This window comes from Cervus canadensis, chromosome 31 (genome assembly GCF_019320065.1).
Source record: "Cervus canadensis isolate Bull #8, Minnesota chromosome 31, ASM1932006v1, whole genome shotgun sequence".
NCBI lineage: Eukaryota > Metazoa > Chordata > Mammalia > Artiodactyla > Cervidae > Cervus > Cervus canadensis.
This window is the reverse complement of record NC_057416.1, coordinates 27,185,985-27,211,419: the sequence shown is the minus strand read 5'-3', so window position 1 is coordinate 27,211,419 and position 25,435 is coordinate 27,185,985. Positions and strand designations below refer to the sequence as shown.

The following is a 25,435-nucleotide window of genomic DNA, read 5'->3' as shown; positions in this document are numbered from 1 at the left end:
AATTCCATCCTTCATGTCGTCCTGTTACCACAGACCTGCCCGGAGCTTCAGGGCAATTGTCTAGCCTGAAACTCCATTCTTCAGGCTTCTTTGCAAATAGGTGTGGCCCGGTGACTAAGCCCTCACCAGTGGAATGGGAACAAAAGTAAAACTTGAATTCCTATAAGGAAAATGCCGTCTTTCCGCTCTTTCATCCCCTCCCATAAGGTTAGAACACAGGCTACGTGACTGGTCAGCCGGCTTCTCACAGATGAACAAGGAACATATCCTAGCACGCGGCCGAACAGCGAAAGCGTGGAACCCAGGTCTCTGAATGGTTTTGTGAAGCAGAATTCACCTCCTCTCTTTGGAATATTCCTGAGACAGAAATAAACTAGAGGGTCAGAGCCCCTGCCCTCTCACGTCTCTTTGTGACAGCGGCTGTCATATTGATCTCTGGCTCAATAACAAATTACCTCTCAAACTCAGTGGCTTAGAACAGCAAACACTGGTTGTCTCCCAGTTCCTGTGGGTCAGGAATTCAGGAGCAGCTGAACTGTGTGGTTTTCCCTCAGGGTCTCCGAGAGTCTGCAGCCAGGACATGGTCAAAGGCAGAATGTCCGTTCATACAGCTGCTCGAGAGACCTCTGTTCCCTGCCGTGGGACGTCTCCACAGGTGAGTGTCCGTGGGACATGAGTTCTGGCCTCCCCAGAGCAAGTGACCAGAGGGAGAGACAGACAGACAGACAAAGCCAGGAAGAGAGAAAAAAATCACAGTGAATTTTTATGACCCAGTCTCTGAAATCAACCACTGTCACCCCTACTTCACTCAGCTGGTTTCTAACAAATACAAATAAGCCCAGCCCAATCTCAAGACAATGGGAAGTAGCCTCTCTGTTTTGCTGTTGCTTTGTTTTGCCATTTTATTTTATTTATTTGGCTGCGCTGGGTCTCAGTTCTGGCATGCAGGATCTTCTTAGTTGCCGCAGGTGGGGTGTAGTTCCCTGACCAGGGATCGAACCCAGGCCCCCTGCATCGGGAGCATGTAGTCTTAGCCACTGCACCACCAGGAAAGCCCCAGGTTCCCCATTTTTAAGGCAGGAGTATTTTAAAATGAATGGATGGGGACTGCCCTGGTGGTCCAGTGCTTGAGACCTCACTTCCTGATGCAGGGGGTGAGGGTTTGATCCCTGATCAGGGAACGAGATTACAAATGTCTCATGGTGCAGCCAGAAAAAAAAAAAAGAAAATAGAAAAAGTAGAAAATAACCTTACCCTGAGGGTTCTGGTGAGGAATCCATGAAAAAATGTGAAGTGCTGAATACCGGGCTTGGCATGCTGTAGGGGCTCTGTCAAAGGTGTTTTTCTCTCATCCTCTGTTTTATTCTCCAATCTCCACTCTCACATATGGGATGATGGTTCCGCTCTGGCCTAGAGGATTCCTTTGTTCCAGGAATCCTAATTCACAGCAGGGCTGTGAAGGATCTCTGGGAAACCAAACTAGCCTGTTTCCTTCCAGCCTCCGCAGGCACCTAGAAACTCCATCAGGAATGCTTAGGAGATACCTGGGGAGAGTGTGGGCATCACCCCAGCACTGACGATCCTCTAGGAAAGAGAAAGGAAGCTTGGCTTCCAGGGTCACAGCAAAGCCTGATTCTCTCTCTCTCTCTCTCTCTCTCTTTCTGTTTGGCTGTACTGCAAGGCGTGTGGGATCTCGGTTTCCTCACCAGGGATCGAACCTGAGTCCCCTGTACTGGAAGCTTGAAGTCGTAACCACTGGGGCATCAAGGAAGTTCCCTTATTCTCTTTACTGGATTTCCCAGGTGGGTTGGGAGCTAGGGGCAACACGTGGGTGTGTGCAAAGTCACTTCAATCGTGTCTGACTCTTTGCGACCCCATGGACTGTAGCCCTCCAAGCACCTCTGTCCACGAGAGTCTCCAGGCAAGAATACTGGAGAGGGTTGCCATTCCCTTCTCCAGGGAGTCTTCCTGACCCGGGGATCAAACCCGAGTCTCTTACGTCTCCTGCAGTGGCAGGCGGCTTCTTTACCACTGGTGCCACCTGGGAAGCAGGAGTGAGTGAATAAAAGTTGCTCAGTCGTGTCTGACTCTTGGCAACCCCGTGGACTATGCAGTCCAGGGATTCTCCAGGCAAGAATACTGGAGGGGGTAGCCATTCTCTTCTCCAGGGGATCTTCCCAACCCAGGGATCGAACCCAGGGGCAGGGACAAATTGCCGCTCCTGTACTATAGCTAGAGGGTAGACCCCCCTTGTCGCAACTAGAGAAAAGCCTGTGCAGCAACGAAAACCTAATACAGCCAAGAATAAATAAATAAAAGGGGGGAAAAGTTGCATCAATCATCCTAAAAACATTCTGGTACGGAGACTTCCAGAGAAAGGCTGGATCTTCTAAGAATTAAATGAGGGAAAGGCCTCGTTAGCCTAAATATATAATAAATAACTCTAAACTGCTTCAAGAATTGAATATTCTTATGAAAATTATTCTCTTAAAAAATGAAAAGACTTGAGGAAATATGACAATATGTCTAATTGTGAAGTATGACATGTTTATTTGGGGTTAATTGTCACTTTTTACTGGGCTTCCCCAGTTTAAAAAAAAAAAAAAAATCTGCCTGCAATGCAGGAGACATGAGAGACTTGGGCTTGATCCCCGGGTTGGAAAGAGTCCCTGGAGAAGGACGTGGCAACCCACTGCAGTATTCTTGCCTGGAGAATTCCTTGGACAGAGGAGTCTGGCAGGTTACAGCCCATGGGGTCGCAAAGAATCGGACACGACCAAAGTGACTTAGCCTGAGTCCGAATCTTTTTACAACCAACCATGGTTAGCATTCTCTTCCACATTTTAGGGCTGGATATGGAGGCCGGTGGAAGAGTCTTAGTAAAGGTGAAATGATGGGATCAAGGTTTCTGGTCTCATATTCCTCCACAGAATTAGCACTCTCTCCAAAATGCATTTCTCTAGTGCTAACAAGGCCATAAAGTGAAGGGGCTTCTAGGGTTTGTAAGAGGATGCTGAAGTGGGACCTTGGAAATGAGGAGTCCCTGACTCCTCAGAAGATTTTCTGGAAGTTCAGTCTTCAATATTACCTTTCCTTTTTGCCATGGAAGATTTAGAAACATAATTCTACTTCAGACTTCTCAAGTGGCTTCGGCTTTGGATGTATAAGCCATCATCTTCTTCACTGTCTCCGTTTCATCGTCATGAAGTAATCAGACTTCTCTCCTGATTCACAAGAAGCTGGGCATCATTGGTTGAGGTTGGGGGGAAGGTGAGTTATTTAAACTATATTGATACAATGTGAGAAATCAACTTTTTATGCTCTTTTAAAAATTTTATTTATTTTAATTGGAGGCTAATTACTTTACAATATTGTGGTGGTCTTTGCCATTCATCGACAGGAGTCAGCCACGGGTGTACATGTGTCCCCCCCATCCTGGACTCCCTCCCACTTCCCTCCCCACCCCATCCCTCTGGGTTGTCCCAGGGCACTGGCTTTAAATGTCCTGCTTCATGCACTGAACTTGCACTGATCATCTATTTTACATACTGTGATATACATGTTTCAATGCTATTCTCTCAAATCATCCCACCCTTGCCTTTTCCCACAGAGTCCGAAAGTCTGGTTTTCATATCTGGGTCTCTTTCGCTATCTTGCATATAGGGCCATCGTTATCATCTTTCTAAATTCCATATATATATGTGTTAATATACTGTATTCGTGTTTCTCTTTATGACTTACTTCACTTTGTATGAGGCTCCAGTTTCATCCTCCTCATTAGAACTGACTCAAATACATTCTTTTTTGTAGCTGAGTAATATTTCCTTGTGTATATGTACCACAACTTCCTTATGCATTCATCTACCGATGAATATCTAGGTTGCTTCCATGTCCTGGCTATTATAAACAGTGCTGCGATGAACATTGGGGTGCACGTGTCTCTTTCAGATCTGGTTTCCTCAGTGTGTATGCGCAGCAGGGGGATTGCTGGGTTGTACGGCAGTTCTATTTCCAGTTTTTTAAGGAATCTCCACACTTTTCTCCATGGTGGCTGTATTAGTTTGCATTCCCACCAACAGTGTAAGAGGGTTCCCTTTTCTCCACACCCTCTCCAGCACTTGTTGCTTGTTACACTTTTTGATGACAGCCATTCTGACTGGCATGAGATGGTACCTCATTGTGGTTTTGATTTGCAGAAATCAACTGTTTAAAAAATTAATCATTTATTAACTTATTATTAACTAATAATTAATATTTACTAATTAATTTAAGTAGTTGTTTATTAATTTATTTCTTTTGGCTGTGTCAGGCCTTAGTTGTGGGAATCTTTCCTTGTGGCTTGTAGGCTTAGTTGCCCAGTGGCATGTGGGATCTTAATTCCCCAAAGTGAAAGTGAAGTCACTTAGTCGTGTCCTACTCTTTGTGACCCCATGGACTGTAGCCTACCAGGCTCCTCCGTCCATGGGTTTTTTCAGGCAGAAATACTGGAGTGGGTTGCCATTTCCTTTTCCAGGGGATCTTCCCAACTCAGGGATTGAACCTGAGTCTCCCTCATTGTAGGCAGACACTTTACCGTCTGAACCACCAGGAAAGTTCCCCAACCAGAGATCAAACCCACATCCGCTGCATTGGAAGGTAGATTTTTTTTTTTTTTTTTAAACAACAGATTTATTACATTACGGGCTTCCCTTGTGGCTCAGCTGGTAAAGAATCTGCCTTCAGTGCGGGAGACCTGGTTCGATCCCTGGGTTGGGAAGATCCCCTGGAGAAAGGAAAGGCTACCCACTCCAGTATTCTGGCCTGGAGAATTCCATGGACTGTATAGTCTATGGGGTCACAAAGAGTCAGACATGACTGAGCAATTTTCACTTTCACTTTATTATATTACAGCTCTGTAGGTCAGAAGACTGACACAGGTCTCCTTGGGCTAACATCAGGGTGTCAGATGGGCTGTCTTCCTTTCTGGAGGGTCTAGGGAGAATCCTGTTTTCTCACCTGGGTTCCTTAGCCTAAGGAAGGGAAGAGGTATTCCTTACTTCTGGTCAGTTTCCCCTCCAAAGGCTTGCCCTTCATAGGTGTGCCCTAGAGGCACCCAGCAGAATTCCTCAATCCATCAGCTCACCTTATCAACACCTTTCACCTGAACCATTAAATAGAACTATTGGGTAAGTAACAACACAACTGTTTTGTCTTTTTTAAATCCTCTGCATTGTGCCAAGATGGAGAAAGAAATGGCAACCCACTCTAGTATTCTTGCCTGGGAAATCCCATGGACAGAGAAGGTTGGCGGGCTATAGTCCATGGGGACACAACAAAGCATGCAAGTTCATGTTTGTAGACCGAGACCAATTAGGAAGTTTTTGTAGGTGTCCAATTAGGAGATTTAGGAGATTAAATCAGTTGGATCTGTACACGATGCCCTTCCAGAGTAGCTCAGAAAGAAAAAGATCGTTTTCAGACAACTGCATGAGTAAGTGCTAACCTATTTTTGCAGACTGCTAAGTGATCTTGGCCAGATCCTTTGATAGCGTAACCATCATGCTATTAAATGGCAGAGGACTCATCTGCATAGTCTTATTTAAGTGTTACAAACTCTCAAGAGTCAGGGAAAGTATTTTTCACCTTCCAATAGGACATTAAGTTGAATAGGAAGATAAAATTGAGTCATTCTTATTTGTTTCCTTGCTTGCTTACTGTTTATAGAGGCGTCCGTAGTAGCTCAGTTGGTAAAGAATCTGCCTGCAATGCAGAAGACCTGGGTTTGATCCCTGGATCAGGAAGATCCCCTGGAAAAGGAAATGGCAACCCACTCCAGGACTCTTGCCTGGAGAATTCCATGGACAGAGGAGCCTGGCGGGCTATAATCCATGGGATCGCAAAGAGCCGGACACGACTATGCGACTTTCTGTTTCCGTTTGCTTACTGTTTATCTTCTTATGCAATGTAAATCCCAGGAGAACAGGCTTGAGGACATTCATTGATGGCTCTCCAGTTAAACAGTGCTTGTCCCAGAGTAGGCTCTTGATGAATATATTCTGAGTAAATGAAAGATAGAAAGACAGACAAAGTGAGGGAAAAGGAGGCAGAGGAAGAGAGAAATGAGGGGAGAGACGGGGAGGGAAGGAAGGAAGGAAAGAAAAAAAAAGGAAGGAAGGAAAAAGGGAGGGAGGGAGGAAGAGAAAGACAGGCAGGAAGGGAAAGAATGAGAGAGAAACAGAAAGAAATGATGGAATGTCTGGCAAAAAAAAAAAAAAAAACATCACATTGGACAGGGAATTAAGAGATTCAGTCTTTCTTCTAACTATTATTAATTCAATACCTGTGCAGTGCTAAATGCTGAAGATGCTGCCCTTATGATATTGCCAATGTCTGTGTCTGGGCTTGATTCTGCTATTCAGGAGCCTAGAGCCCTGATGAGTCTACCTAAAGCTTAAACTGATGGGGGGGTGGGGTGGACGGAGAGGATAAGATGACAACTAAAGCACTTTTCAGATCTCCTCTTCATAATTCACCTGCTTTAAATCTTGGCTTCAGTCCCTTTTTTGCTTTTTGTTTATTTTGTTCTTAAAACCTTTATTTTTAATAGTCCCAAGCTGGAAATAACTCAAACGTCCAACAACAGGTGAACAAAGAAGTGTTACGTTCATATAGTGGAATTTTATTCAGCAACTTTATTACTAACTTACTTAATGATTTTATTGGAGTACAGTTGATTTACAATGTTGTGTTATTTTCAGATGTACAGCAAAGTGATTCAAATATATTTGTGTACATATATTCTTTTTCAGATTTTTTTCCATCATAGGTTATTACAAGATAGTGAATATAGTTCCTTGTGCTATAGATGTCCTTCTTGTTTATCTATTTCATGTATAGTAGCATGTTTCTGTTCATCCCCAAATTATAATCTATCCTTCTCTCCCCCGTTTTCCTTTTGGTAACCATAACTTTGTCTCTGTGAGTCTGTTTTATAAATAAGTTCATTTGTATTATTATTTTTTTTTACAGTCTGTATATAAGGGATATGGTATGATATTTGTCTTTCCCACTTCACTTGGTAGGACAATCTCGAGCTGCAATGCTCCCTCTTTTAGAGTGAGCAAAGAAACGTGAGAGCCCGCCACCTAAGACCACGTCGTCTTGCCCTCTGGACAGAAATGGAACCACTCCCCCGAACTGGCTTTCTCAAAGAGCTAGAGAAATGCTAAACAGTAGCCGATCTGGAGGACGAAAACAATGTGGCAATAATTGTTCAGTTTCCTCCAGGTCACGAGCGCAGGAGGCTGGCTCGGGGCTGCTCCGGCCAGCGCGCGGCCAGACGGTCTCTGAACTGCAGGTGAAGAGGAGGCGCCCAAGCCTCAAGGATGCTCCCCACACTCGGATGGGGCGGGTCTGCAAGCAATGCCCCGGGCCGGAGGAAGGCTCCCATTGGCTGAGGGCGGGTGACGGATGGGGCGGGCGCAGTATAAGGGAGGGGGTGTGCGCGCACCGTGTCAGTTTCGGAGTCCCTGGCGTCTCACCTCCGTGCGGCGGCGTCCGGGGCGCGCCTCTGCCTAGGGCTATTTCCCCTCCTCTGCCCACCCGGCGCTCCGCAGCCCGCTCCAGCCCCCGGGCCCTTCCTGCCTTTCCTCCGCGGTCCTTAGAGCCGGGAGACTTTTCTGTCTCTTTTCTCTTCTTTCCTCTTTGTGGCTCCAAAAACCCATCGCGGCGAAGCTCCCGGCTCCGGAGGGAGTTCCACTTGCAGCGGAAGGGCGGCCGCCCGCGCACCGCACCGGCCCCTCCTGCGACCCCACCGACCGGCGAGCCCACCCCGCCTGCCCGCCCCGCGCCTGCCTTCGTTCGCCCGAGGAAGCCAGCCGAGAGTTCATTGATGCACCCATTCCAGTGGTGTAACGGTGAGTCCGGGGCCTTGCGGGGGTCGGGGGTGCAAGGGACGTGGGGCTGGCCGGAGCCAAGGAGAGGGGGGCGCCAGGTTTCAGATCGGAGGGGTCCTTCTCCCTCTCGAGCCAAGTTTTTACTGCAAGGCGACCGACGAGGAGGCGTCCTGGCGCTCAACTCTGCTCTGCACAGCGCGGAATTTGAAAGGGGGAAAAAAAAATCCAGGTTTCACTCCAGGGCCGAGAAGGATCTCTCGAGCGGGCGGGGGTCGTGGGAGCCGAGGGGTTCCCGGCCTTTGTGTGGCGGCTTCGCACTCTTACCCGCTTCCCTCCTCGCCTTTGTGCGCTCAAACTCTTGTTCTTTGTTGTGGTTGTCGGCGGAGAATTAAATCCGCGCTCGGGCTCGGATCTCCTAGAGGGAGCTCAAGTTCCTGGTCTGAAACTTTGCTGGCTATTTTAAATATGTATACAATGCAGCGTGCTGGACGGGGCGCGGGGGCGGCTTCCCCTGCGCCTTTGTTGGCTTCGCACCGGCTGTTGCGGGGCTTTGTGCCCGGGGATGACGCCGGATTAATGAGCGTGCCTTTATTGGATTGATAAAGCCGTGTAGATCTCCTGGCGCCCGGCTCCCCTTGAATGCAGGGCTTGCCTGGGGAGCTGTGCTCACTGGCCCCAAGGCCAGACCACGGCACCAGCTCCTATGCCTCAGTGGTGTCCGCGCCTCCAGACCCAGTCTCTCCTCCCTTCCCAGCCTGGCTGATGCTAAATGCACCTCACATTTAGGCTTTCTAACAGTTTCCCTGACTACAGGTTGGGCTTGGGGCTGAATCCTTGTCCAGGCTACCTGAAGAGACGCCCTTCTAGGCGGGTCAGTTCAAAACTTTGGCTGCTAATACCCTCCAGTGACCCTGGGATCTTGACTGCCTTGTTCTAAAGCTTGGAGAGTTTCTGGAGAAAGGGGGGAAGGGCGGGCAGGGGCCGGGGGCAGGGAGAAAGAAGCAGCTGGCCTTATCTCTGAGTAGGGTAGGCTGGCTAGTTAGTGGGGGCGGGGGCGGGGGGGTGGAATCCATTCTTGAGAGCAGACTCTTGCCAGATCTTGCATTAATTATTTCAAGAGGCTTTTGTTTTAAGGCAGGGTTTGGGCAGCCTGTGTATGAGGGGCTCCCATCCCCCTCTTCCTCTAGCTGGTAGGATCTAATTTCCTGAAAATGAACCAAGCTGTGTGTGTGATCGGAGGCATAGCTGGAGTGGGGGCGGGGGTGGGGGTGGGGAGGACAGTGAACCCCCGCATCTGGGAAAGATTCCCGTTGGCTGGGAAAGAGAAGCATTTCCCAGATCCCCTGGTCGTTCTTGGCCAGCCCTTCTCTTGACGTCACTCCAGCTCCCAGCCCGCGAGCTGGGGGATGAGACATTCTGATGTCAAGGCTTTCAGAGGTCGGGGGAAACAATGGAACAGACTTCAGGAGAAGAACCAAGGTAGCTAGCTGTCAGTGAACACTAGCCCTGGTTCTGGGCCGCCCCCTTTCATAGGTTTTTAGACCAGCAGAGCACTTGCTGCTTCATCTTTACACTTTATAAAACATGTATTTATTTTTTATTGATTTATAGTTGACTTGGGTTTCCCAGGTGACTCAATTGTAAAGAATGGCCCTGCCAGTGCAGGAGACACGTGTTTGATCCCTGGATCAGAAAGATCTCCTGGAGAAGGAAATGGCAACCCACTCCAGTATTCTTGCCTGGAGAATTCTATGGATAGAGGAGCCTGGCGGGCTACAGTCCATGGGGTCGCGAAAGAGTTGGATGTGACTCAGTGACTAAACAACACAGTTGACTTACAATGTTTGTTTCTTTTTACTTCTTAAAGTGATGGAGAAAGGACTGTTCTTTAACTCCAGGGAAGAAGCAATCCCTCCCCAAACACCTTTGTGATAAATATCTGGAGCCTGTCATTCCTGGGGTTAAAAATTCTTTCCTTGTAAGTTCAGAGGAAAAGCTACACCACTGTCAGCTTTTAGCCCAGTGTATTTTTTGTCTACTTCTTTGATCAGAATGCAAGCAAATGGACCATCTCCTCTTAGCCTTGAAGCTCTTCTCACCCACACCTCTTTATCATAGAAAGTCCCAACTCGCTGACTCAATCCTGGAGCCCCAGGGAAAGCCTCTCGGCAAGATCAGATGATCAAAATAAACTTATACGATGCTGAGGCCAGAGTGCCTTCAGAGTGCATACATGCAAACCCTCTGCGTTGTCTGTGGTTATTGCCATGCAAGGGAACCAAATGAGGTTCTTTGGGACCCTACGGATGCCAGGATACAGCTGAGGAAAGGTAGAGGATGGAATTTCCCTGGTGATCCAGTGGTCAGCTTCCAATGCAGTAGGTTCGAGTTCAGTCTCTGGTCAAGGAACTGAGATCCCACTTCCTTCCCCGCCAAAAAACCAAAACGTAAAAGCAATACTGTAACAAATTCAGTGAAGACTTTAAAAAAAAAATAAAAAGGTGCATGGAGAGTCACGGCAGATGGAGGATTAGCCTCTTACAGCATCAGCTGTTGGTGAGACGGGGCAGGGGAGACGTGCCTGGTGGGGAAGAAGCCTCTTTGGTGTGGAGGACAGTTACCTGGAAGACAATCCCAAACACTGTTTTGCAGAGTAGACAGAAAGTTGTTCCTGCCTGGCCAGTCCAGCATGGTGTCTTCATGGAAATATCAACCTCCGTTGGCCCACAGAGGTCAAATATTTGAGCGGAGGGTGAAGAGTTGGTGAAAACTTTCTAACCCATGCTGGAGGCTGAGAAGCAGGGGTTTAGCAAAGTTTAGTAGCTAATTAATTTTTTCCCAACTTTAACCCAGAAGTCTCTCTGGACAAAAACTACTTTTACTTTTTGTTTCCCCACAATGTCTAGATCAGTGTATAAATCAAACCAGCAAGCACTACTTGTTGGTTGACTGGTCACCCGTCAGCTGAGGGCAGTTTCTGGGCAATTTTCCCAAACTTCAGTCTCCATATTTTGAAGCAGGAGCTTTTGCCAAGAGGACTAGGTCGCCTTGAGAAAAATCAGGAATTACTTCTCTGTTAACCAGTTACTGAAAAAAAGGCAAGCGTGAGGGTAGACACTGAAAAAAGACCAAGGACGAAAATTCAAGTTGCTGTCCTCAGACCTAGGAGTACTCAGGCTCATTAGAACTCTCTGTCTCTGATGTCAGAATTGTGTGTTGTTGTCATTGTTCAGTCGCTAAGTCACGTCCGACTCCTTGCAACGCCATGGACTGCAGCCTGCCAGGCTTCCCTGTCCATCACTATCTCCCAGAGTTTGCTCAGATTCTTATCCATTGAGTCGATGATGCCATCCAACCATCTCATTAGTCAAACATCTATGTGCCACACTTTCCACGATGGAAATCTTTGTGTCTTGTCTTCTTCCCTAGACTGTAATATCATCTAGTCTTTGCTTCCTTTTCCTTCAGTGTCTGTCATGGTACTTGTCATGTAATCAGTGTTTAATGCGTGTTTGAGTTAAATGAAGCTGATTCTAGGAATCATAGGGCAACCTAAGACAGTCACCTGTGCTGGAGCCGAACACGTGATACAGGCTGTGAGCGCTATAGTATTCGAGCCGGGGTTGGAGGTGGGGTGGGGGGTCCTGGAATACCACAAAGACCAGCCTTTGGGGGGCTTTGGGAAGGGAGAGAGAATTTCAGGCTGAGAAAGTTGCATGAGCAAAAGTTTGGAGGCAGGTGAAGCAAGAAATAGAGAGGAGACTCGCTCACCTTGGGTGATGCTGGGGGATACTGAGTTGGGGAGGAAGTGAGGGGACCCAGCGCATTCCTGTTTGGGAGGACTAGAAGCCTGAGTTTGGTAGATCATAGTAGAAAAACAGAGTGGGAGGATATGCCAGACATGTGGGCTAAATTAGAGGAGGGACTAGACATCAATTAATAGGGACTTGGAGTAGAACTGGGCTCCAAGTGTGTTTGGAATAGAAACTTGGCAGGAGAGCTGGCATACAGTCTGAAAGAGGTCTGGAAGGGGCTTGTTATATTGGTCACTAGATTGATCTCGGGGATGAAGAGGGTGGAGATGTGGGAGGTCAGAGATGACTCCGGTCTTTCGAGTCAAGTCTTCTGCGGAGCTGGGGTTGCAGCCCTAATTACGGTGTAGCGTTTCAAAGTATATTAATGGCTCCTAACCACAATGTCAGGAAAGCACAGAAACCCGTATTGAAGGCCTGAGGCCTTCTCCCCTCTCTCCCCGCCCGCCCCTCCATGGCTTGTGAGATCTTAGTCCCCACCTCCCGACTCCCCTCACCCCCACCAGGGACTGAATCTGTGCCTTCATCAGTGAAAGTGCAGAGTGCTAACCACTCAACTGCCAGGGAAGTCCCCGTAGGTCTTTGAAGCCAGGCCTTCTTAGCTGTTTGACTATAGGCGTTATTTAATGATTGACTCTTTTTTCAAACCCTGTGGAGGGGGTGGGGAGAGTCCATTTCATGGTGATGTTATTACAAAGGTGCAGTTGGTAGCATGAGATGTGTTTGGCTGGTAGCGTGTGTAAGGGCTTTCCAGGTGTGTCATTGGTAAAGAATCTGCCTGCCAGTGCAGGAAACTCAAGGGACATTCGATCCCTGAGTTGGGAAGATCCCTGGAGAAGGAAATGGTAACCCACTCCAGCAGTCTTGCCTGGAGAATCCCATGAACAGACGAGCCTGATGGGCTACAGTCCATAGAGTCGCAGAGTTGGATACAACTGAGTGAATGAGCGCACACACACACACACACACACAAATGTGTGCACACACACGTGTATGATGAAGTCTAGCCTTCCTGTCCCAACACTTTCTGAAATAGGGGCTTACCTGTCAGATCACTGATATTTTTGCCTGCTAGGAAGAAAAACCACTCACCTGATCTGTGGTTAATTCCTTTTTCTTTGTTCCCCCTTACAACCATGTTAGACAATTTTCTAACCCTCAGGACCAATGGTCCCAGGAAGTAGATCCAGGATTGAATTTTCCAGCCACTTGACAGACCGCATCTTTCATTCCTCCTCTTTCCTTGTCTTCTCTGCCACCAGCTTTATGTTGAACTTCCCTCTTACCAGCTGTAGCTTGGCTTCCACCATTCCAAATGCTTTGGAGAGATGTGACCCAAAAAAGGAAAATCTTGTCTTTATAGCAGATGTTCTCTTTGTTGTTCTTCAGCCAGAACCTAATCATGTACCTTTGTTGGTGTTGTCATAGTCTCTGTCACCCCATGGACTGCAGCCCACCAGGCTCCTCTGTCCATGGGGTTTCCCAGGCGAGGATACTGGAGTGGGTTGCCATTTCCCTCTCTTCTCCAGGGGATCTTCCCCACCCAAGGATCGAACCCCCATCTCCTTCTTTGGCAAGCGGATTCTTTACTGCTGAGCCACCAGGGAAGTCCAATCACATACCTACCCCAACACCAAACCCTGCAAAAGCAAGGTGATTGTCACCTTCAAATCAATCAGGATTTACTCCTGAGTCACGTGAGTGAAGCTTCTAGTGGCCACCCATGCTTCCCACACTGAAGGGACCTTGTTAAAACATAGATTCTGATTTGCTTTGATGGAGGCTGGCCTGAGATTCTGTGTTCTGCAAGCTCTGGGGACGCCACTGCCATTAGCAGACCGCTTGGTGAGGCTTTGAATAGAAAGGGGGATGGTGGCCAGGAAAAGTGAGCCGAGGCTCCCCTTCTCCCCCCCATTCTGGAACACGGGCCCAGACTCAGAGTGAACAATTTCTATTCTGGTCTGGGTGCAGCCTGGCTTCTGGAGCAGGTGGCTTAATAATGACAAATGACCTTTGCAACTTCGCTTTGCAATTTACAAAGCATATTTCTTACACCACAGTCTTTGGTCGCCTCTGCACTTTGCTTGTTTTCCTGTGACAAAGGGGAGCTTTTTAGCAAGGTAATTTCTCAAAGGTCGCATAGCTAGGGAGGGGTGGGACTGGAGCCCAGATGTACATTTCCTCACCTGAGGCTCCCGGTCTTGCTATTTCATCCTAGGGGCTTCTACCAGACGGAAGTGAGTTTTCCATTTCCACCCATTGCCTGATTCCTTGATCCCCTAAGAAGGGAGTGCTGGTTGAAGTACCATGTGTAGGATCCCGTTTCCTAGATTGATTAAATCATTTACCCAAGATCATGTCGCTAGTGTTAGAATGAGGGTGTAAATGTAAGTCCCTGGAATGTAAATTGGTGCACCCAGTATGGAAAACAGTGAAGAGGTTCTTTAAAATACTCCAAGTAGAACTGCCACATAATCTAGCAGTCCTGCTTCTGGGTATTTATCCCCAACGCCCCCCAAAAAAACCCACTCATTCAAAAAGATAGTTGTATCCCAGCATTCATAGCAGCACTATTGACAGTAGCCAGGACGTGGAAGCAACCTAACATCAACCCGAACCGTCAACAGACGAATGGATAGAGAAGATGTGGTTCACACACACACACATACACATACACACACAGGATATTGGGTTGGTCCAAAAGTACATTTGGGTTTTTCCATACAATGTTTCAGGAAATAACCCAAATGAACTCTTTGGCCAATCCAGTATAATCATGGAAAACTAATCAGCCATAAAAAGAATGAAATAATGCTCTTAGCAGCAATGGATGGACCTAGACATAATCATCCTAAGTGAAGTGAGTCAGACAGAGAAAGACAGATACCATACAATATCACTTATATGTGGAATCTAAAATATGACACAGATAAACTTGTTTACAAAACAGAAACAGAAACATAGAAAACAAGCTTCTAGTTCCCAAAAGAGAAAGGGAATGAGGGAGGGGTAAATTCGGAGTTTGGGATTAACAGATACCAACTACTGTGTATAAAATAAATAGCAAGGACCTAGTGCATAGCACAGGTCATATTCTATATTCAATATTCTGTAATAAGCCATCATGGAAAAGAATATGAACAAGAATACATGTATGTATATGGATATCTGAATCACTTTGCTGAACATCCGCAGTGAACACAACATTGTAAATCAATTATGCTTCAATTAGAAAAAAGTCAGTCCCTGAGTCAGAGGCTTGCCACTTCTTGCTGTATCCTTGCTCACGCAGAGTGCCATCAGCCTTGGTAGTAAATTTCCCACTATCATAACACTTGCCCTCCCCTGTTCTCCGCAGGGTGTTTCTGTGGCCTGGGACTGGTGAGCACCAACAAGTCCTGCTCCATGCCCCCCATCAGTTTCCAAGACCTTCCCCTCAACATCTACATGGTCATCTTCGGCACGGGCATCTTCGTCTTCATGCTGAGTCTCATCTTCTGCTGCTATTTTATCAGGTGGGTGGCTCGCTGGCTGACCTGGGGTCCCGGGGAGGGGGAAGTCCAGGAGGCGGCGGCCATAGGTAGGGTGAACCGAGTGAGCCTCCTGTTGCAGAGTCACCAGCCTCCAGCTGGGGCTCCTTGCTTTGAGGACAAGACTTAGCCTGCCGTTTGCTGGGCCCCTGAGGCCTGCTGTTGCTATTTCCATCAGCCTATCAAGTTGTTCCAGAGCATACAAGGTCAGCGTGGATCAGCCTGCATCCCGCCTGCTGGCCAGTTCCTCTCGTGTTGCCTAGAATGACCAAGTAATATCATCAGTGGTCCTTCGCCATCTCTCTCCACCCACTCACACCCCCTGGGTGGCCAGGGCTAAGGGGGCGTCATTCCAACCCATGGCATGACCCTCTGCCCTCCTGGGAAATCCTGTTATCATCCTTCCAGATACTAATATTAGCAAGCTGGTGTCTGCAGAGCTGCCTGTTTGTACTGCCTCTTACATTTGGGAGAATAAAAACTGAAAACCATCACTTCTTATCGTGTGGGGGTCCAGGGAAGGATTGGAGCTTAGCAGGGCGAGCCAAGCTCCAGGAACTGTGTTCTTTGCTTCTAGACAAGGGACTTGGTGGCTATCTTCTATCAAAAATGTAGGGCATGCCTGGTATTCAGGGTAGAAAATACAGTAGTGTTTCTGAACTAGGGAGCCCTGTGGGAATTAACAATTCCTCATTGTATGGGTCTGTCCTGTGTATTGGGGAACATTGCATACCCCTGACCAGTAGAATGTCATGGTCCCGAGAGCCATTGTGATAAAACCAAGCCACACGCCCACGCACAGACACACACACAAGCATATGATTACCCAACGCCTGGGTAGATGGACATCAGCTGGGGTCTAGTGTCTCATCAGATCATCTAAACAGGTTAAATTAAGATGAGGGCCAAAGGAGTTCCCATGCCCCGCGGAGATATCCTGGTGGGTTTGAGTGGCTCGCCTGGAAGGAGGCTGGAGGGCCAGCAGATGCTTGTTCAGATTCCTCGGCCGAGGAGCCCCTTCTTAAGAAGGGGAAGTGCCCTGGGGCCCTGCTCCCCTTTGCTTCTCATCCACTGCCTCAGCCCTCTTTTTTCCTCCAGACTTTAAAAAGTCCCTGGGACTGGAATTTTCCACTTACAAGGCTTTTTGCAGAGAAGGTAGTGGTTTATTTCCCCGCCTTGTACCACTGAGTCTGAAATTTGCATCTCATTAGTAAGTGAGGGTGTGGGTAGATTTCCGGTATCTCAACACCCTCCTCCACACCCGCCCGCCCCTTTCCCCCAGCTGAAGTTTTCTTCCTCAAACTTTTCATCTTCCTGACCAGCAACTACCCCACTCTCCGCCTATGAAGCAATGTATGCAACTCCCCGGAGACGGAAGATGGAGGCATACCCAAGATTTATGTGCGATGCTGGCAGGAGGCTGTAAAACCAGGCTGTGTCTGGCCCCTACACACACACACACACACACACACACACAGACACACAGACACGCATGCATGCATACATGCACATCCCTGCCAGGCTGCAGAGGTGGTCAAGAGAGGAAACTCTACAAAATCACTCTGAGCCAGTAGGTGGGAGTCCCAACTTCGTTTCCTAGTTCTGCCACTAGTAGGTGTGATCTTGGGGTTTAAGCTCCTCTTTGCCCAGGAATTCCTTGTGTGCCAGGCACTGTGCTGACCACCTTTTATTAGTCTGCTTCATAAATAGGAAACTCATGCTCAGGCGGTTAAAGAGCTGCCTGAAGTCCTGTATCCGGGAAGATGGTGAGATGGGCTCGTCCGATGACAGTCAGAGAGGGTCTTTCGGATTCCGGATATTGGCCTTCCCAGATTCTTATTTCTTGAACGGGATCATCTGGGGCTCCCGTGGCCACCCGCTCACAGCCAGATACTATGGTGCTGCAGAAGGATGGGCTGGGAGCTCTGGGCACGGCGGGTTTATTTTTTTTTCTTTGCTTGGCTGGAGCTGGTGACCACATGATACCAGAAGCTTCCCCCCCGCCGCAGGGCTGCTTGTCGCCACCTGTTTTCCCTCTGCAGTCATCTGCCCCTTTGCCACCCCACCCTCTGTCCTGCAGCCCAAAGCCGGTGTGACCCTGGCGTCTCGTGGCTCCCCAGCCTTGCTGGTATGTGGCAGCCTGGGAGCGCCTATATTTAGAAAGACACACAAGCACAGAAGCCACTTCCTCTGCCTGCTTCTCGGTTTCCTCCTCAGCCAAAATAGGCCTGTGACCCCCGCTCCCGACCTGCTGAGCTCATCGGCCCAGCTCCCCCTGGCTCTGTCTTCCCCGGCCGCCCCCAGGAGCTGATCTCTGCCCTACACAGGATGGAAGGGGCCTCGTGAAGTACAAATCAGGCAGGAAAGAAACGATTCTTTGCAGGACCTGCCCGCATTGTTTGTTGCAAAAGGGGAAAAGCCAGGAAGCGCCCACTGGCAGCGGCTGGAAATGGGCTCATTGAATTCAGGGTATTTTTAGCTGCTTTGCTCACCCCAGCAGCTGAGAAGGCCACCTGTCCCGAGTTGTTGGCACTCCATTCCCGCTGGGATGGCCCAGAATCTCTGCTTTTTTGCTTTCATTTTCCTTGCAACCCTTTTGGCCCCATTTCATCCTAACCTCTACCTTCCTGATATGGAAATCTACAGGCAGAGTGAATCTAGAGCATGGCTCTGAAGCCTTCACTCTTTGAATTGATGGTCCTGGACTCTCAGAATCAGGCTTCTGGAGAATCCTTGGGTAAGACCATTAAATGGAGCCAGCCAGACAGAAGGGCCCCCCAGGTGTCCTCCGACAGAGCAAGCAGAAAGGCACTGCGTGTACTGCGTAAGTGTAGCCATGCTGCAGGCGAAGTAGGCGAGGCTCCGGAGATGTGACATCCCCTCTCTCTGAACCAGGAAGCCGACAGGCTCCTTACCACTTCCTTATTTACTCTGTACATACCTGCTAAAAGAGCAGCAGTCTGTCCCTCAGAAGGCAGCTCTGGGCAGCCTGGCAACGAGAGCACGTTTCTTCCCCAGATGAACCCAGTGTCAGGCAGGTGGCCCTTGATCATTTAAGTGCATCCTTCATTTTGAGAGCATCCTTCCCCGCCCCTCTCATTTGGAGGTGGGGACACAGATGCAGGTGGTGCAGGTAAGGATGGAACAGTGGGAGTGCTGGTTGGACCCTCAGCCTGTCCCTCCAAGGACCAGAACCCCCGCTAACCCCCGATGAGGGAGGAGGCAAGGGGCGGGGGGCAGGCATCGGCTGTACTGCCTGGTCCTCAACCCCGAGGCAGAGGGACACTGGCCTCATCTGTCCCCTGACCTCCTGTTAGGAGCCATGGAGGTGGAGGCCGCCGGATCTTATCTGCCCCCCTCCCCGCCAGCTGTGCACCAGGCTTTCTGCATCCTCCTTTGCTCTGGTTCCAGCATCTTGGAGCATCTTACTTTGCTCCCTTCTTTCAATTAAGGCTAGTGATTGAAGATTCTCTTCCTCTAACTCAGACCAGCCTTTTTTTCTTTTCTTTCATAAAATGCCAGATATTACAGGCTTTGCGGGTCATACGATATCTGTCTGAACCACCCAGCCCTTCTGTACAGAAGCAGTCATAAAGTATAAGTGTGGCTGCGCTCCAGTAAAATTTTATGGGCATTGAAAGTTGATTTGCATATAATTTCCACATGGCATGAAGTATACTTTCAATTCCTGCTTCCAGCCATTTACGAGTAAGCAGAGTTCTGTAACCAACAAGGACCTAGTGTATAGGACAGGGAACTCTGCCCAGTGTTACGTGGCAGCCTGGATGGGAGGGGAGTTTGGGGGAGAGTGGATCCATGGATAATGTATGGCTGAGTCCCTTCACTGTCTACCTGAAATTGTCACAACCTTTGTGTGTTAATCTGCTATACCCCACGACAAAATGAAAACTTTAGGGGGAAAAAAAAAAGACAGGGCTTCTCTGGTGCCTCAGTGGTAAAGAACTCCACCTGTCAGTGCAGAAGATACGGGTTTGATCCTTGAACCAGGAAGTTCCCATGTGCCGTGGAGCAGCTAAGCCCATCCTCCACAACTGCTGAGTCTGTGCTCTAGGGCCTGGGAGCCGCAACTCCTGAATCCACGTGCTACAGTAGCTGAAGCCCGCGCACCCCAGAGCCCATGCTCCACAATAGGAGAAGTGTGAGCATCAAAGCCAAGGGTAGCCCCCGCTTTCCCGAAACTAGGTAAAAGCCCCCGAGCAGCAGCAGAGCGCAGCCAAAAATTAAATAAATAAAATTGTATATATAGGGAAGGACAGTTCTTCACGTCTGGGTCTTGTGAAACAAATGGTTAGCTGGCTTTGACTCTCAGGAGACTGATTGGCCGCCCCTGTCCTAACCTAGTGGTTCTCTGATGTCTTCTTCCAATAACACAAATCTTTGGTAGAAATGTTTCCTGGGAGAGAAAACTCCATCTGCTCCCTGCACAGTTCAGAAGGTTTCTCTCACTGAAAATAAAACAGCAAAAAAAAAAAATCAGTGCATCATCTCGGTCTTGGCCATTGGCACAGTAAGCCATTCAGAAAGTTGGTGGCTTGTTGATTGAGAGGGTGTTTCCCTAAATCCCATCCTATGCCCAGGAGCATGGTGTGTGCCACCTGACTGTGAGGCTGGCCACAGTTTGTGTTAAAGAGCTCAGGCTCTGTCATCAGATCGACTTTGGTTAGAATCCAGGATCTGCTGCCAGGCAGCTCTGAAGTTTGGGCAAGTTATTTAGCTTTTTTGGACTCCGTGTTCCCTGTCTGCCAAGAAGCACATCTCTCCCTCTGGAAGGTGTTTGAAATCGATGAGCACAGATATGGATCTATATCGGTACAGAGATCGACGCCCAGCAAATCCTCCATCACAGTTATGCTCCTGCCATTAGTAACGGCGTGTTCTGGCCATTGTGTTCTAGCCATTGAGAGTCCGGCTGTATACAGGCCACCAGCTTGAAACAAAAAGAGGAAAACAAGGGATTGCCTGTGTTGCCCTGGTGCTGTGAAGGGGGAAGCGTGTGCTCTGCCTCCAGAATACTTGTGTTCTCTGGGTGGAAAATTCCCCAGGCTCAACAGATGTTCTCCTGCTGCCCGGGCTTGGTGGAAATAGCCCTCTAAAGAATGTCTAACTTCCAGGACTTCCCTGGAAGTTCAGTAGTTAGGGTTCCTCGCTTTCACCACTGAAGGGGGCAGGTTTGTCCCTGGTCAGGGAACTAAGATCCCACAAACCACGTGGTGTGACCAAAAAACAAAAACAAAACTAACTTTTGCACACTCAGCAAGCAGATGGTTGATCTGTCTAGTTGGGGAGCCCAAAGGAAGTGACCTGCCGGGAAGGAAGGTGAATGAACTTTTAGGGTGCTCTGCTGGAACCCCCACCCCCAGTTGAGGGGAGGTGACAGTGAGTTTTGAGGCAGTTGAACCTAAGAGTCGGAGTCCTTACCCCAGGCTGGTGACCTGCAGAGGCGTCTAGGCATACTCTGTCTACGGGTCACACCTCCCCACCCCCAGAAGGAAGCCCCAAGCCGCCGGCCTGTCGCTCCTGCTCTGAATGGCTGTTTGTGCAAAGACATAATGACTTCTTCTCTCCCCTCTTTCTTGCTTCCCCCAGCAAACTCCGGAACCAGGCACAGAGCGAACGATATGGATATAAAGAGGTAAATAAAGTCCTCGTTTTGTTCTGAGACCTCTCCCCGCTCCACCACTACTAGCCCAGCTAGAGATAGCTGGGGAGGTGGAGGGAAAGGGGAAGGGGGCAAGATGAAGCTGGCCTGTTCTCCCTTTGGGCCTAGGGAGGGTGAGGGTCTCCCTGGACAGGGCTGGGGGTTCCCTTCCTTGGCTGATGCCACCTGGCCCCACGTTTGGTTTCTTCTAACCCCAGGTCTGCCCTCTTTTTTCCCAGGTGGTTCTTAAAGGAGATGCCAAGAAGTTGCAGTTATACGGGGTGAGTGCCCTGGGGCAGCTCGCGGGGCGCCCAGTGGGTAAGGCAAACCTTCTCCAGGTCTGAAGACCTTTTTTAGGAACCTTCTTAGTCCCTGCCTTCCTGTCTCCTTGGGCCAAATAGAAGACATTCATACCAGGAGGTGATCAATGTGCAGAATCCGTTATGTCTGGGACTGATGCAGGCAGAAAACAAAGGGGGTCACAAAAGGGTTTGGGTACATGGTGACCTGTGACCCCAGGAAGCCTGCTAGACGTAATCTTACCAGGGAAGGCAGTCTGACCACCCTGGGCCAGACTTCGCTAACTTTCCTGCTCAATCCCACTGTCTGGGTCCTAAAGCGGTCAGCTTTGTGTGTGCTTTGGCCTGGCGACTGTGGATCTGACATGCGGGTCCAGCCCTCTAGTTCTCCCTTTTCCCCTCCATTCTCGCCCCCACCCACCCATCACACCCACTTCCTGGGGCCCCTCAGCTCCCAACTCTTTTAGGACTAGACCACTTCTTCTTCCTTTCCCACCTGTGCCTTTGGGGTCGCCTAACTCATGTCCCAAGACTTCTGTCCATAACCACAGGCACTCACGCAGAGAGCATGTGAGTGGTTGTCCAGGTGTGGGAAGAATCACTGGTCCCATCACACACAAGACTAGCCCGGACATGGCCTCATTTCATCCGTCTCTTTGGGGCCCATGGTCATGATGTCCCCGAGTTCTGATGTTTCTTAAGCGCTCCTCCAGAAGAGGAAATTCAGCTGGGATTGAGGGGTTAATATACTAGGCTGCAAGGCTGGCTTTAAAGAATGGAAACCATATACCAGACCCCCACCCTTACCTCTAGTTATGGATAAGTGCCCCCTGGTCGAAAGTCCTAGGCTAGAAAGACTCTTAAAAAAAAAAAAGGATGAAATAATGCTATTTACAGTAACATGGGTGGACCTCGAGATTATCATGCTAAGTGAAGTCAGACAGAGAAAGATAAATACCATGTGATAACACTTACATGTGGAATGTAAAATATGACACAAATGAACTTATCTACGAAAGAAAAAACAGACTCAGACATAGAGGACAGACTTGTTGCCAGGGGGAAGGGGAGTAGGGAGGGATGGATTGAGAGTTTGGGATAAGCAAATGCAAACTACTATATGCAGGATGGATAAACAACGAAGTAGCACCTGTAGCACCTGGAACTATATTCAGTATGCTAAAATAAACCATAATGGAGAAGAATATGAAAAATAACGTGTATAACTGAGTCACTCTGCTGCACAACAGAAATTAACAGTAATAACAACTAAATGCTTTTTATCTGTATTATCTGGCATGGGAGCCACTAGCCACGCTGTGGTTGTTGAGCATGTGGCTGCCGTGACCGAGGAACTAACTGTTTCGTTTCATCTACTTGGATCAGTTTACATCTGGAGTGGGCCGCTGTGGATCATGGCTACCACGTGTCAGGGTTGGTTCTGTTTTGGGTGGAGACGAGGTGGTGTGATTCAGGATTGCGGGGGAGGCTGCTCCCCGGCTCCTCTCACACGGCTCTCTCTCCCCACAGCAGACCTGTGCCGTCTGTCTGGAAGACTTCAGGGGCAAGGACGAGCTGGGTGTGCTCCCGTGCCAACACGCCTTTCACCGCAAGTAAGTGTCCAACGTGGGACTGTGTATCCAGGTGCCTTGGAGCCAAATAAGCAGGGAGCATCTTCTAGAGGGCGGCTTCCCAGGTGACACAGTGGTAAAGAACCTGCCTGCCAGGCAGGAGACTCAGGTTTGATCCCTGGGGCTCAGGAAGATCCCCTGGAGAAGGACATGGCAACCCACTCCTGTATTCTTGCCTGGGAAATCCCATGGATGGAGGAGCCTGGCGGGGTACAGTCCATGGGGTTACAGAGTCAGACATGACTTGGAGACGGAGCAATAACAACAGTCTTCTAGAGGCTCCTGCCCTTCCCACCCACCCCTTGCTGATGCCCTGCATCCTGTCTGCACATAGGCAGGCTGGAAGGGTTAGACCAGGGCAGAGATAGATTCTTGTCTGGAGAAGCAGCTGGGCTCTATGAAGGGGCAGCCGGAGCACGCTGGTATCTTCTTCTTAGGAAGTAACAGGTCGGCTTTTGCCCGCAGGTGTCTGGTGAAATGGCTGGAGGTGCGCTGTGTCTGCCCCATGTGTAACAAGCCCATCGCTGGCCCCTCTGAGGCCTCCCAGAGCATCGGGATCCTGCTGGACGAGCTGGTGTGAGCGCTGCCTCCGTCCCAGGCTTGGAGAAGACCTCTAGCTTCGTGGGTGCCTGGTCCTTCCTCGCATCCACAGTGAACAAGACTGGCGGGTGGTGAGGGTCCTGGTCACCTGGAGGGGAGGGGATGCCCGGCTGGTCTTCACCATCAGGATGAGACCAGATTCGCCCACTTCCGCCTCCCGAAGCCTTCCTCCCTGCTACCCGGTGTCGATGGCCTGGCCTTGCCGGGATCGGACTCTGCCTGCGTCGTCCCTGCTCTGGGAACAGAAACCCACTCCTGTTTGGCCGAGAACTTGGAGCTCACCCTGCCTTGAGGATCTTCCCAAGGAGGACAAGCTGCCCTGACCTCGAAGAAGGGGTGCGATGAGCTGTGCCCCGCCTGTGACCCCCCCCACCTCCTCACCACCGCTTCCAGAGGAAGGTTAGAAGGCAAGGGTGGGGAAGACGGAGGAACCAGGTGCCTCCAGCGGAAGCCAGGGAGGCTCTGTAGGAAATCGGGAAGCGCGTGGACGGGCAGAAGAGGAGTCAATGTTTACACGGGACCTGCGGAAACAAAGGCTGGCCGGCCGGCCTGCTGACTATAGCGGGGGGGATTGGGGGGCAGCCCCCGCCCGCTCCTAGCATCTGAGGTGCTTATCCATTCACTGTTCCTCGGTTGATCTCAGAGCTTCCTATTCCGTGTTGGCGTTTGAGCGCCCCTCCCCACCCCTCCCAGAGGAAGGGCTTGTTTTACACCCAGGTGGATTCCCCAGGGTTTGTTTTTTTGTTTATCTTTTCTAAAGGAGCAAAAAGGGGCCTGGGGGTAAGGGCCTGTCTGAAGGTTAAGGTCGCAACGGACACCCTCTTTTGCTTTGTAAATAGTATTTTTATACTTCATCCTCACCATCTCAGGCTTTGTACATGGAATCCCCCAAATGGAGGGACTGGGGGCTTTCTGTTCCTCCCCCGAAGTGGGTGAGGGTGGGAAAGAGGTATGTATTTAAAGAAAATTAAATTTAATAACAAGTTTCTCTAACCTCCTGCCTGTGGTTGTGGCTTGTGTCTGTCGGCCCTTTGCTGCCAGCAGAGGGAACAGAGGCCTCCAGCAGCGTCTTCCCGCTTCCCCTGTGCTCGGAGCAGACACGCGTATAAAGGGTCCTAATCCTTGACCAGGAGAATTGGCATTAGGTTAGTATCTATCTGGGCTTCCCAGGTGGCTCTGCAGTAAAGAATCAGCCTCCCAATGCCAGAGAGACAGGTTTGATCCCTGGGTCAGGAAGATCCCCTGGAGAAGGACATGGCAACCCACCCCAGCATTCTTGCCTGGGAAACCCCATGGACAGAGGACCCTGGTGGGCTACAGGCCATGGGGTCCCAAAGAGTTGGACATGATTGGGCAACTGAACAAGCATGTAGTATCTATCTGTTTAGCATAGGTTAGGACTAACATCAATGTGCTTGAAAACCTGGCTGAACCAGGCTCACTCAAGTGATCTCTAGAATTTTTTTTTTTTAAAGCTGGTGTATGGTACCAGAGCATTCCAGCTACCAAGACTTGTCATTCATAGAATTGTCCTTGTAACTCACTGAGCTCTTTAAAAAAAAAAAAAAAAGCCTCTATGCTACCATAAAGGCTTGATTTCTTTTGCTGGTAAGACTTTTTCTTACCCAGTAGCTGAGAATCACTGACCCATCCCAGCCTGCACCACATCTAGAAATAACTACATTGTTAACTTTTTAACACATTTTATTTAGTTTTGCCAATGCGTGGTCTTTGTTGCTGCATGTGGGCTTTCTCTGGCTGTGGCAGACGGGGCCTGCTCTTCATTGCGGTGCGTGACCTTCATCAGTTGCAGGCTCTGTAGCTGTGACTCACGGGCTTAGTTGCCCTGAGCCATGTGGGATCTTAGTTCTCCAACCAGGGATGGAATCCGAGGCCCCTGCACTGGAAGGGTGGAGTTTTAACCGCTGGACCACTCCCTTGCCACTTTTCTTCACTCTCAGGGGTAACCACTGCTCCTTAGAGCCTCCACCCGCTCTACAGGGTTGGATCTCTTCTTCATTGAGAGCATC

General features: G+C 49.4%; 1 protein-coding gene across 2 annotated transcripts; it reads left to right on the top strand.

Moving 5' to 3' along the window:
* The first annotated feature begins 7,334 nt into the window (after positions 1 to 7,334).
* RNF122 (ring finger protein 122) lies at positions 7,335 to 24,398 on the top strand. 2 transcript variants are annotated; one of them, XM_043454450.1, is made up of 6 exons: positions 7,335 to 7,895; positions 15,045 to 15,201; positions 20,824 to 20,869; positions 21,115 to 21,156; positions 22,708 to 22,787; positions 23,271 to 24,398. In XM_043454450.1, exons 1-6 carry the CDS (start codon positions 7,382 to 7,384, stop codon positions 23,383 to 23,385), a joined length of 954 nt encoding a protein of 317 aa, XP_043310385.1. In that variant the 5' UTR covers positions 7,335 to 7,381; the 3' UTR covers positions 23,386 to 24,398. The 2 variants fall into 2 exon arrangements, with proteins under 2 accessions (XP_043310385.1, XP_043310383.1); XM_043454448.1 differs by having other exon boundaries at positions 22,705 to 22,787.
* The last annotated feature ends 1,037 nt before the right edge of the window (positions 24,399 to 25,435 follow it).